The sequence below is a fragment of the Mustela nigripes genome, chromosome 6 (assembly GCF_022355385.1).
Source record: "Mustela nigripes isolate SB6536 chromosome 6, MUSNIG.SB6536, whole genome shotgun sequence".
NCBI lineage: Eukaryota > Metazoa > Chordata > Mammalia > Carnivora > Mustelidae > Mustela > Mustela nigripes.
In genome coordinates, this window is record NC_081562.1 from 85,887,057 (window position 1) to 85,900,207 (window position 13,151).

Here is a 13,151-nt window from a genome sequence, read left to right on the forward strand (position 1 = left end):
TTTTTTTTTTTTTAAGAGGGAGCAGGGGAAGGGGAACCAGAGGCAGAGGGAGAAGAGAATCTTAAGCAGGCTCCTTTTTTATTTTTTATTTTTTTTTTTTTTTAAGAGGGAGCAGGGGAAGGGGAACCAGAGGCAGAGGGAGAAGAGAATCTTAAGCAGGCTCCTTTTTTATTTTTTATTTTTTTTTTTTTTTAAGAGGGAGCAGGGGAAGGGGAACCAGAGGCAGAGGGAGAAGAGAATCTTAAGCAGTCTCTGCTCAGCACAGACCCTGATGCAGGGCTCGATCTCATGACTCTGAGATCCTGACCCAAGCTGAAATCAAGAGTCAGATGCTTAACCAACTGAGCCTTCCAGGCAACCCAGGATTTGGGCCATTCTAATAGGTGTCCAGTAGTATCTTGTTTTAACTTGCATTTCTCTGATGACATAGTATATGAAACATCTTTTCGTATGTTTATCTGCCATCTGTAGATCTGCTTCGATCAGATTAAAGTCCATTAAATTCTTTGGCTTTAAAAAAAAATTTTTTTATTATTAATTTTTTTACTATCAAGTTTTAAGCGTTCTTTGTATTTGGGTAACATTCCTTTATCAGATACATCTCTTGCAAATACAGCTGACCCCAAAACACTGTGGGGGTTAGGAGTGCTAATCCCCACACCCAGTAAAAAGTCTGTATATAAATTTTGACTCCCCCCAAATTTACTAACAGACTGCTATTGACCAGAAGCCTTACTGTTAACATAAACAATTGATTAATACATATTTTGTATGTTATATATTTTATATGCTATATTCTTACAGTAAAGTGAGCTATAGAAAAGAAAAATGTTATTAAGAAAATCATGAAGAGGGGCACCTGGGTGGTTCAGTGGGTTCAAGCCTCTGCCTTCGGCTCAGGTCATGATCTCAGGGTCCTGGGATGGAGCCCCACATCAGGCTCCCTGCTCAGTGGACAGCCTGCTTCTACCTCTCTGCCCCGGCCCCCCTCCCCACTCCTGCACTCTTCCTCCCTCATAAATAAAAATTTTAAAAAAATTTTGAAAAGAAGGCGATACACTTTAAGAAAAAAAGCAAACTTATAAAAGAGTAAGAAAACGAACATTATTAATTTTAAATATGCTTGTGTAAGGATCGGCCCTCCATCTCCACGCAAGGTTTGCACATGCTGAGCCCCACGACTGACGAGCTTATTACCTGTATTTACCTCTCGCTGCGTGCAAGTGGGTCATCCTAACGCTCTTCATCCTCGTGTCTTCGTGTGGCGCAGGCTCAGGAGCCCGGGGCGGCCTCGGGTGACGGCAGCGAACAGGCGGAGAGGGGGCAGGGCAGGCGAGAGGCAGGCGCGCCGCTGGTGACATTTGCCGGAAATACCTGGCAGTTTCTGCCTGGTTTGCTTTTGCATTTCTCTGAAAAGGTTTCCACGCGCTGCCGATCCTTCTCCCGCCGTCTGCTTTTAGTTTCGGGCCGGTCTCTTGGAAGGGTCCCCGGCGGAACCGGTAGCGCAAGCAGCGTGACTCAGGGGAGCCCTTCTGTCAGGTTCTCAGGCGTCCGGTTGCTTCCCCGCACGCGGCCGCTGCTCCGGCTTCTCACTGACGGCCGGGGCCGAAGCACTCGCCTCCGTCAAGTCCTCTGCTGTTAATTCCTCCGGCGTGGTGTCTGTTAGCCCCTGAACTACTCCAAAATTCGTCTCCTGATACCTTCCCCACCTACCTTTCTTGCCAGATCCATATGCGCCATGATTTGATCGGCTCTGTCGTAAATCCAGGGTCCGACATCTGGACACAGTTCTCCCCAGCAGGAATCGGTTGTTTCGGGCTTCGTGGCTTTCATGACTTTGTCTGTGACAATGATGGCCTCTTCCAAGGCGGGATCCTTCTAGATCTTTCATCATGTTCTGTCAGGGTTCTCTTCCATAGTGCTGACCATCCTTTCCCTCGAGTACCACAGTAATGATACTTAAAGTTTCTTCTCCCCTGATCCACAGGCTGAAACAGAGACATTGTGTTTTAGGGGCAAGTAGACCACTTGGATGTCTTGGGCATTGAACTCATGGGGTTCTGGGTGGTCAGCGGCATTGTCTGTTATCAAAAGAGCTTTAAAAGGCAGTCTCTCACTGGCACAGTACTCCCTGACTTTAGGGACACAATCAAGAAAATCCAGTTCTTGTCCACGCCTTTTTGTTGTACAACCAAGATGGCAGCGGTGTGCTTTTCCCTTTAAGCCTGGGGTTTATTGCTTTATAGATAAGGGTGGTCCAGATTGCAGATCTGACTACATTTGCATGAGAATGTAAAGCTAGCCTCTTCTTCCTGCCTTGAATCCTGGTGCTTGCTTCTCTTCCTTACCGATAAATACCCTTTGTGACATTTCCCCCCCAAGAATAGGGCACTTTAAGCTGCATAAAAAACCTGTTCAGGCAGCTATCCTTTCTCCTCAGTAATTTAAGATTTTATTTTATTTGACAGAGAGAGAGAGAGATCACAAGTAGGCTAAGAAGCAGGCAGAGAGGGGTGGGGGGGGGGGGTGGGGGGGTGGAAGCAGACTCCCTGCCAAGCAGAGAGCCAGATGCTGGGTTTGATCCCAGGACCCTGGGATTATGACCTGAGCCAAAGGCAGAGGCTTTAACCCACTGAGCCGCCCAGGCGCCCCTGGGTGTGCCTTTCTTACAGCAGTCCTGCAACAAGATGGAAAGGTATTTCACAAAAAGTGCAAGGTTTTCTGTGCCTGCCACTGTAGCACAGCGATGTCTTCATGAAATTCAGTGCTCCTTACACTGGTTCATTTATCTTGAAAAGGGGCATTATAATCAGCCACAGACCTCAACGTCTGCTACCTACCAAGCAATTAAACGTTTTCTTGTCATGTCATGACTTTTCTCTGCTTCTTGGGAGCACTGCGAGCGTCACTCGTGGCATTTGTGCAGATCCCATGGTGTCCTGCAAATGGCTTAGAGTACTGCCCTAAATATGGCGAAAAAGACCAAGAATCAGGAGAGATCACTTTTACTCTGATACGCAGTTTACAGAAAAGATGAGCTGCTCATGGGGTGATGGTGATCAGCATCACGTGCTGGCTTAGGTTGATCCTTGCCACATTTGCGCTCACTGCAATAGCAACAGGTGGTGGCTACGAAATTAACAGTAGTGCCGGATATAAGGGATATATGGATATACAGCTGTTAACCTGCAGTCAGGATTTAATGTTGCATCTTTGTTTACATTTCTTGGCTGAATGGCACAAGGACAGCCTGTGTGTACATTGTGCCCTATTTGCAGTATGTACATGGTAAAGTAAATTAATTACAGCTATAAACACGTGGATGAACATCAAGAACCTAATACTGAATGAAACAGAGCTAGCTACAAGAGAAAGCTTACCGTATGATTCGACTTCTAGAAAGTTCAGAAACATGCAAAATTAGACAATATATTGCACAGAGCAGAGCTATCCAATGGGACACTCTGAAATGATACAAATATTCTATAACTTTGTTGTCCAGTATGGTAACCACCAGACATATGTGGCTATGAAGCACTTGAGATACAGCTAACATGACTGAGGAACTGAATATTTATTTATATTTAAACTAAATTGTCGGGGCACCTCAGTGGCTCAGTCGGCTGAGCATCTGCCTTTGGCTTGGGTCATGGCCCCAGGTTTCTGGGACTGGGCCCCGCATTAGGCTCCCTGCTCAGTGGGGAGCCTGCTTCCCCCTCTGCCTGCTGCTGCCCTGCTTGCACGCCCTCTCTCTCTCTCTCTCAAATAAATATATGTAAATAAATAAACTTAATTGTCACCTGTGGCTAGTAGCTACCATACTATACTCTCAGGGTTATAAAAAGAATCAGTGGGGCGCCTGGGTGGCTCAGTGGGTTAAGCCACTGCCTTCGGCTTGGGTCATGATCTCAGGGTTCTGGGATCGAGTCCCGCATTGGGCTCTCTGCTCAGCAGGGGCCTGCTTCCCTTCCTCTCTCTCTGCCTGCCTCTCTGCCTACTTGTGATCTCTGTCAAATAAATAAATAAAATTCTAAAAAAAAAAAAAAAAAGAATCAGTGGAATAATGAATACAAAATTTAGAATCCTGGTTACTTCTGAAGGAAAGAGAAAGGGAGAGAATCAGGGAGGGGTATACAGGGGATTTCAAGAGTAACATCAATGTTTTTTCCTTTTTTTTTTTTTTTAAAGATTTTTATTTATTTATGTGACAGATCACAAGTAGGCAGAGAGGCAGGTAGAGAGAGGGGAGGAAGCAGGCTCCCTGTGGAGCGGAGAGCCCAATTCGGGGCTCGATCCCAGGACCCTGGGATCATGACCTGAGCCAAAGGAAGAGGCTTTAACCCACTGAGCCACCCAGGCGCCCCTGAGCCACTTTTTCTTAAGTGAGTATTATTCTATTGTCATTCTTTAAACTGCACATACACTGGGGCAACCCCCTAGGGTTTCTTCCCTCCTTGGGAGTTTTGTACTATCACTTTGCTGTCACTCACTAGACCTCGCTTTGCTGTCCACCAAAAATAAACAAACTGTGCACACACTGTACTGTATTCTTTGACACGGTTTAAACATTCAGTAAAACCAAAGTAGTGAATGAGGTGGTGGGTATGTGGATATGCACATCGTTGTTAATATTTAAAGTCTGCATAATAAAATATGTGTATTAAAAAGATTTCTAGGACTAATTCAGATGTGCCCCAAGTGGAGTACAACTCCAGACCTAGTCAGCCCTGACACCGGCCCCCCAAACCCCCAGCCAATCCCAGGTCCCAAACCCCAGCATGGAGTCTGCTGAAGATTCTCTCTTCCTTGGGCGCCTGGGTGGCTCAGTTGGTTAAATGTGTGCCTCCGGCTCAGGTCATGATCCCAGGGTGTTGCAATTGAGTCCTGTATCCTGTATCGGGCTTCCTGCTCAGCAGGGAGCTTGCTTCTCTCTCTGCTTGTACTCACTCTCTCTCTCTGACAAATTAAAAAGAGAAAGAAACAAAGAATCTCTCTCCTCCTTCTGCCCCTCCCCCATCTTCCCTCCCTCGCTCTTTCTCAAAGATAAAATGTTGAACCAGCCTTGCATACCTGGGATAAATGGCACTTAGTCATGGTGTACAATTCTTTTTATACACTGTTGGATTTTATTTGCTAATATATTGAGAATGTCTGCATTTGTTCATGAAAAACATTGGTCTATAGTTTTCTTATAATATCTTTGTCTGGTTTTGGCTTAGGGTAATGCTAGCCTCATAAAATGAGTTAGGAACTTAGCTTACAGTTTCTGTGGGAGAGAGAATCTTTAGTGGGGTGCCTCTGGCTTAAGGTCTCTCATGAGGTTGAAATTATGGTGTTAGCCACAACTGTGGTTTCATCTGAAGGTTTGACCCAGGGGGAACCTGCTTCCCATCCCACTCATGCAGTGTGCTAAGTGACTGGGTTCTTCTTGGGCAGTAAGAGAGAGGACTCTGTCCCTCACTGGCTACTGCTACAGGCTGCTCCACAGAGCAAATCAGAACAAGGCAGCCAGCTTCCCTCCGACTGAGAGAGGTAGGGAGACCATCAAGAATAAGTCACAGTCTTTTTGTAACCTAATCTTGGAAGCGATAGCCCATCACTTCTGCCATTTTCCATTTGCTAGAAACATGTCACTAAGTCCAGCTAACACTAATGGCAGTGGGGAGCAGCGGTTTAATGAGGGTGTGAATACCAGAAGAGGGCTAATTGGAGGTAATCTGGAAGGCTGCCTGCTCCTCCAGACATTTGTCGGCTGATAGGAGTGACCCCACAAAGAAGGGAGGTGACAGTACAGGAGAGAAGAGTGAAGATCTAGAAAATGCAGAGGAAATCCAGGCATAGGACCTCTGCAGTTCCTGGTCCACTGATTTTCCAATGTCTTTTCATGATTTGGCTACATGCACCTGTCTTTGATCAGAATATGTCAAAGAAATTGGTTAAGTCTCTGTTATCTGTCACAGCAAGACTTGTCATTTGACTTTTCACATCCATACTCGATCTGATCACATCTCCCCCGCAGAGAAACACACCTCAACTGTGTTTCTTCCCTTTCAAGTATCACCTTCCACTAAAATATCTGGGGAACAGGAAATCTTTCATGGGTCAGTCCAAGCTGCACCTTGTTTCCTTCAATATCACCTACCCCTCAACCACTGATTCCCATGCAGCCCTGTCCTGATCTGTTCCCTCTCCCATGTGTTACCACCTGTAAGCCCCAACTGATAGCCACCTTTGATTTAGTGCTGCCAACCAGGACGACCTTAGGGAGATAATATGAGCAAGGCAGCTGTCCTGTTGCTGACCCCTACTTTAATTCCCCATCATGTGACCAACCACCTAGACTACTACAGCCCACACTGTTCCCTTGTTACTGAAGGTGTGGTGTTAACAGAAGCAACCTTCAGCACAGCTCAAGATAGCAACAATAACACTATTTAAAACCAAACATTAGGGGCACCTGGGTGGCTCTGTGGGTTAAGCCTCTGCCTTCAGCTCAGGTCATGATCTCAGGGTCCTGGGATGGAGCCCCACATTGGGCTCTCTGCTCAGCAGGGAACCTGCTTCCTCCCTGACTCTCTGCCTACTTGTGATCTCTGTCAAATAAATAAAATCTTAAAAAACCAAAACCAAAACAAAACAAAACTCCAGACATTAGATATCACTGTTGCTAATGTCAACCTAACCCGTGGAACTCTCATAGATGTCTCTTTTAGCTCAGGCCTGTTTTTCTGCCACATTGTTGCACTGCCTGCTTCTTTCCTCCCTCTTCCCCGGCCTCGGCTGCACAATGAAAAATTTCTCTTCGATTACACTGAGCAATAAATGCCCTTACCCCTAAGGAAGAAGCAAGTTCCGGGCTTACTCTTGCATATCTAAAAACCAAATTAAATGACTTCGTGAAAGGGAAGAAGGGCCAAACATGTTGATTCTGGACTCAAAACAGAATCAAATCAAATACAAAATCTGGAAGAAGTCTTTAACTTTATTTTTTCTCTTACATATCCTGGTGGAAAATTTTGAGGCATGGCTTCTCTCTTTTGTCTCTACAATAGCAAACAGTAAAAACAATAGTAAAGTCATACTTACGCACTACATTATTATTACTGTGAACGTCAATTTTATGTATCAACTTGACTAAAGTATGCCCAGATAGCTGCTGAAACACTATTTCTGGGTGTGTCTGTGAGAGTGTTTCTGTAAGAGTTTAGCATTAAATCCACAGATGGGGGGAAAGAGTATCTGTCCTCACCAATGTACACATGTGTCATTCAATACAATCCAGTGAGGGCCCAGAGGACAGGTAAACTCTCCCTTTCACATTGACATGGGACTGGTCTTCACTACATCTCCTTCCTCCTCTTGATCTTTCCCCTCAATCTAGGCCAACTCATACCTCCCCACCTTCGGGGATCCTTCCCAGACTGTCACAGCCCACACCAATCCCTTGTGTCTGAATCTGTATTTGGTTTAGGTGTCACCACTTACTTGTCTTCCATGTGATTTCTCTGCTGGCCAAGTTATAATGTTCTCTGGGTTAGAGGGCCAAGTCTCTCTCTCTCTTTTTTTTAGAGGAGGGGTTTGGGCAGAGAATGAGGGAGAGAGAGAATCTTAAGCAGGCTCTACTCCCGGCCCAGGGCCCAACTCGGGGCTCTGTCTCATGACCCTGAGATCATGACCCACTCAGAAAATGGGTTGGCTGCTTAACTGACTGAGCCACCCAGGTGCCCCAGGAGGGCCAGGTCTTAGCAGCCCTCCTGTGATGTGATATCTCAGCATGCGTGCACAGTGTGAGGCTGATGCCTGCTTGTTCAGTGGTTCAGTTAACTGGAGCCACTTATCCGCGTCCTCTCCCCATAGTTTAGAATGTCAGAGGGCATCTCAGGGGTTCTGAGAGGGACCAGGAATAATCTCTCAGGCTAGGGACTGCAGGGAGAGAGAGGGGAGAAAGAGAGCGAGCGAGAGAGTGGGAGAGCCAGAGTGCACGTAGTTACCATCAGTCAGCTTCTGTCCTTAACTTTGCAGGTCCTTCCATTTGATTTTATCAGCTCACCCTGAAGTGATGGGATGAAGAAAACTACTACGGAACAATAAGGAGACAGATATCTATCACAGAATCTGGGTTCTTTGGTGTCTGTCTCCTATCAGATCCCAACCTCTGCACTTGCTTTGTCTTCTGCTTTCTGTCTCCCCTCCCCAGCCTACATGCCTCCGTGTAGCTGCCCTTACTTCTGGAAGCCTTCTGGGCCCTACAAGTCTGAGTTAGCAGGACCCAGTTGTTCTCCACTCCTCTTCCAGCACAAAAGCCCGGCTGTATGGCAGGAGCCAGTGGGTCTGGCCCGTTAATGAGCACTTAGAGGCCGACGGGGCGCAGGCTCCTCCCCGGCATCTGTCCAATGAGTGGACGCCAACTGGGATACCGCCCAAAGGACTCACGCATCCCAGAAACCGCACCAATCTCCCAGGCCTCCCGCCCCCACGCCCTTGGCTTCCTCCGCAGGCTTGGCCCTCCCACCCCACGCGCCAGCCTGCCGGCCGGCGCTCCTGTCTTCTAAGCCTGCAGCTCGCGGCCCACGCAGGCAGCCCATGCCTGCCGCCATCTTGCCCACTAGGAGTTCCCAAATGGGGCTGGGGCTCCTGAGCGCCGCACTGCTGTTCGTGGGGAGCGCTCTCCCCGACTCGGGACTCCACTCACTCCCCCGAAGGGCTGGGCGCAGCTCCTGGTGGGAGCAGGCCGGTGCCCCTGGGTGGCGGGAGGCCACGCAAGGAGGGCGGAAGGCGCTCCAGGCCCCGAAGGAAGCGGGGGCCGCAGAGGGTAGTATCCGTTCATTCCCCTCTTTGAACAGCCTCCTGTGCGTGCTCCCCGCTTCTGTAGTTTGTGAATTTGGCTCCCTCCTTTTCTGCTTGCCCAGCTGCCTTTAAAATGTACAGACCTACGCAGTCTGGTTAATTATGACAGTGTAGTAGTCATCGTAGCAAAACTGCCATACGCTTGTAGACTGCTGCTGTTTATGCTCAAAACATTCTGAGGTTTGTCATTCCCACTTTAAAGGTTAGGAATTCAAAGTTGAAAAGGCCGGTGGGTGACTTTGTCCTACTACACTTGAGAAAAATTCACCCAACAAGTCAAATAGCAAATATTAGAAGTTGCTTCACCAGTCCCAGGCTCTTTAATTGCCATTTTGTCCCAGAAGCAACGTGACACCTGGTCAGAGACACTTACTTTCTTTTTAGATTTTGGGGGAATAGTTTTAACGAACTGTGTTGATTTAATGTTTTTCTATTTGTAGTGATCATTTAAGGCATATTTGTCTTAACACTCCTTCAAGTTTCTTTTTTTCCTCAAAATATGGGAATGCCTTAGGTATCCAGATTGCTTTATCTGTTTTTTGAATAGGAATCTAAAAGATTCTGTCAGTATGTTAAGATTAGGAACACTATCATCAGATGTTCATAACAATATATGATTTTTATTTTTAGATTGTGGGACAGCACCGCTTGCAGATGTATTGGAAGGGTCCAGGATAGTAGGGGGCACAGCAGCTCAAACTGGCGCGTGGCCATGGGTAGTTAGCCTGCAGATTCAATCAGGCAAAATTCTTGCTCATATATGTGGGGGAAGCTTAGTGAAAAGTAAGTGGGTCCTCACAGCTGCCCACTGCACTAAGGACACTAGGTATGTATTCGGAGCACAACTCCTCTATTTTATTCTCTTGGGGGATACTTTGTAGTAGTAGAGGACCATTTGATTTCAGCCATGTTAAGCTGTGTGTTTACAAGTAGCTATAATGCTTTACACTAGTACACTGTTTGTTGAAATGAATTCTATAAATCAGAAGTTTATGCTTTCTGTAAAATAGTAAAATAGTAAAAATGTTAAGGACTCGGTCACAATGACTCAGCTCTGCCACTATGGGACCAAAGTGGCCAGAGACAATACAATAACAAAATTGAATAAGTGTGCTGTGATCCAATACAACTTAATTAATGAACACTGAAATTTGAATAAAATAGTATTTTGTTTTTGTTTTCCAGCTGTCTAAGAGTATAAAAAATATTTTTTTCCCCTCATGGACTATTAAAAAATAGGAGACAGTCAGATTTGGCCTATGGGAATTTGTCAGACTGTGCTTTAAATAATGACAATTGTCTTTAGCTTTTAAAATTATTATATGATAACCATGTGTTTTTGTTTCTCACCATTGGATCATAGCTTTTTTTTTTTTACGATTTTATTTATTTGAGAGAGAGCACACACACATGCACCCATGAATGGGGGAGGAGCAGAGGGAGAGGCAGGCAGACTCCCCGCTGAGCAGGGAGCTAGACACAGGGCTTGATCCCAGGATCCCAAGATCATGACCTGAGCTGAAGGCAGCCACTTTAACTGACTGAGCCACCAGGCGCCCCTGTATACTACATTTTTCAAACATACATTTCAGTTTTATAAACTTACCTTCTGAGGAATAGAGGCAGAAAAATAATAAGATACTAAGGTATAAATTAAGGGTACAGAAAGAGATCTAGAAGAAGAGTTTCAGAGTTTGGAATCGATTCTCTTCTTTCAGGGGTGTTTTACAATGCTTGTACAGCATGCTATTATTTATTTATTTATTTATTTTAGGTGGAGTCCCTACCCAGCATGGGGCTTGAACTCATGACCCCAAGATCAAGAGTCCTATGCTCCACTGACTGAGCCAGCCAGGCACCCTTAAAATGCTATCTTTATTTTAAGATTTTTTTTTTTATTTATTTGAAAGAAAGCAGAGGTAGAAGCAGGCTGCCCACTGAACAAGGAACCCAGTGTGGGACTTGATACTGGAACCCTGGGATCATGACCTGAGCCAAAGGTAGATGCTTAATCGACTGAGCCTCCCATACATCCCAGATTTAGACATTCTCATGTACCTTGCTCATGGCTGGAGAGCAACAAAATCAAGGATCAACTCCAGGTTTGCCAGAATGAAAACCCACACACATAACCATAACTATTCCCTATGGCTCTCTATTTGAGACATCTCTTGTGATGATGGAATGCTACCTTGGGAAGAATATAATTTCATTTTTGGACAGCTTTAATTCTTAGGAAGTTTTTATGTTGAAGTAAATGTCTTGGTTTTTTAAAAAATCTGCTTTCTGAAGCCATATATATTTAACCCAAATCCTCCTCCAAGCATTTGAAGATACTGTCATATTCCACTTAACAATTCTCAAGACTAAATTTTATTGATGTTTTTACTCCTTTATTCAACATTGACTGAATGTATGTTATATGCTAGGGACTGGTCTAGCTGTTGAGGCAATAGACATTACTGAGGCATATTCTCTACTTTTCAGAGGACTAACTGCTACATTCTGTTCCAGTCCCCCTCATTTCCTAAACCTTGCACCATCAACTATCCCTTTTTCCTTCTTAGAACAAGCATTTATCAAAGACTTGCTCTGAGATTAGGTACTAAGGATGTTATGTATAATTCTGTGTGAAAAAAAAAAAAAAGCCCTGGAGAGCCTGGGGGGCTCAGTCAGTTAAGTGTCTGCCTTGGGCTCAAGTCATGATTCCAGGGTCCTGGGATCGAGTCCCGAGTCGGGCTCCCTGCTCAGCAGTGAGTCTGCTTCTCCCTCTCCTTTTCCTCTCCACCTGCTTGTGCTCGCTCTCAAATAAAATCAAAATCTTAAAAAAAGGGGCGCCTGGGTGGTTCAGTGGGTTGAGCCGCTGCCTTCGGCTCAGGTCATGATCTCAGGGTCCTGGGATCAAGCCCCGCATCGGGCTCTCTGCTCGGCGGGGAGCCTGCTTCTCTCTCTCTCTCTCTGCCTGCCTCTCCATCTACTTGTGATTTCTCTCTGTCAAATAAATAAATAAAATCTTTAAAAAAAAAAAAAATCTTAAAAAAAAAAAAAAAGCCCTCCCAGTAACTCTCTGAGATAGCTGTTATCATTTCTGTTTTACACTTGAGGGATCCAGAGGTGAGGGAGATGTGGTAACTTGCCCACGCTCACACTGCTGTTAAATAACAGCCCTCCAACCCAAAGGTTCTTCAACCTGTGCTGTAGCATTATACCTCACTGTCTCTAGTACTTTCCAGTCTTCTCCATGGTTTCTTCCCTACAATCCTCAAGCATGTTTAGGTCACTCCATCATTATTTTAAAAACCCAAGCAACCTATCGACGAACCCTTCTCTTCTATTTGAGAGACTCCCTTTTGCTTCATCTGCACTGACATAAAATGCCAATTGCAGTCTTATTTCTGTGCTCTGAACACACTATTAGAGATCCCCCTCCATGCCAAATCCAATGACCTCTTCTCAGTCCCCATCCTATTTGATCTTCATAATGTGGCAAAGCTGACCCCTGTTCTCCTAGAAACTATCTCTTTTCTTGATTTCTAAGTCCCCTCTAATTTTCTCCTTTTCCTTGATGAGTCTTTGTCATCATCTAAATGACAACATTTCCACTCTTATCTTCCTGCCTTATCTGTCTGCTCTTCTAGAGATGTCTCATCTACTTCTGTTTCAGCAATCACCATGTGCTGGAAACTCCAAGTCTTTCCAGCTGAGTTCTATTTCCAGCTCCCTACGATATATGTTTTTACTGGAGTCACTGTCTGAGTAAGTTGGAAAATGAATAGTCTTTCTTCCAATCCTGTTCCTTCTCTATTCTTTCAGATAATGGCATCAACAACAGCTCTGTGACCCAGGGAATTTGCTTTCTCTACACAGTATCTCTTAAATTTGTTTCTTCTGTTTCCCAGTGCTCCACACAGATTAGAAAAAATTACACTTACACTACTTACACTTACACTACTACTATCATAACTGTCCTAATGAGTGTGAAGTGGTATCTCACTGTGGTTGATTTGCAGTTCTCTAATGACTAATGATGTTAAACATCTTTCCATGTACTTACTGGCTATTTGTATATCTTCTCCGAAGTACCTATTTAGGGGCGCCTGGGTGGCTCAGTGGGTTAAGCCTCTGCCTTCCGCTCAGGTCATGATCTCAGGGTCCTGGGATTGAGCCCTGCATCGGGCTCTCTGCTCAGCAGGGAGCCTGCTTTCCCGCGCCCCCCCACCACCTGCCTCTCTGCCTACTTGTGATTTCTCTGTCAAATAAATAAATAAAATCTTAAAAAAAAAAAAAAAAGGAAGTATCTATTT

At 45.3% G+C, this 13,151-nt stretch overlaps 1 protein-coding gene across 1 annotated transcript in view; it reads left to right on the top strand.

Annotated features, from left to right (window-relative positions):
• Positions 1 to 8,619: 8,619 nt before the first annotated feature.
• Positions 8,620 to 13,151, top strand: part of TMPRSS12 (transmembrane serine protease 12) — a 28,501-nt gene continuing 23,969 nt past the window's right edge. Inside the window, exons 1-2 of the mRNA XM_059404513.1 lie at positions 8,620 to 8,812; positions 9,478 to 9,673. Of these exons, the coding sequence (XP_059260496.1) occupies positions 8,620 to 8,812; positions 9,478 to 9,673 (389 nt within the window). The remainder of the gene's footprint in view (positions 8,813 to 9,477; positions 9,674 to 13,151) is intronic.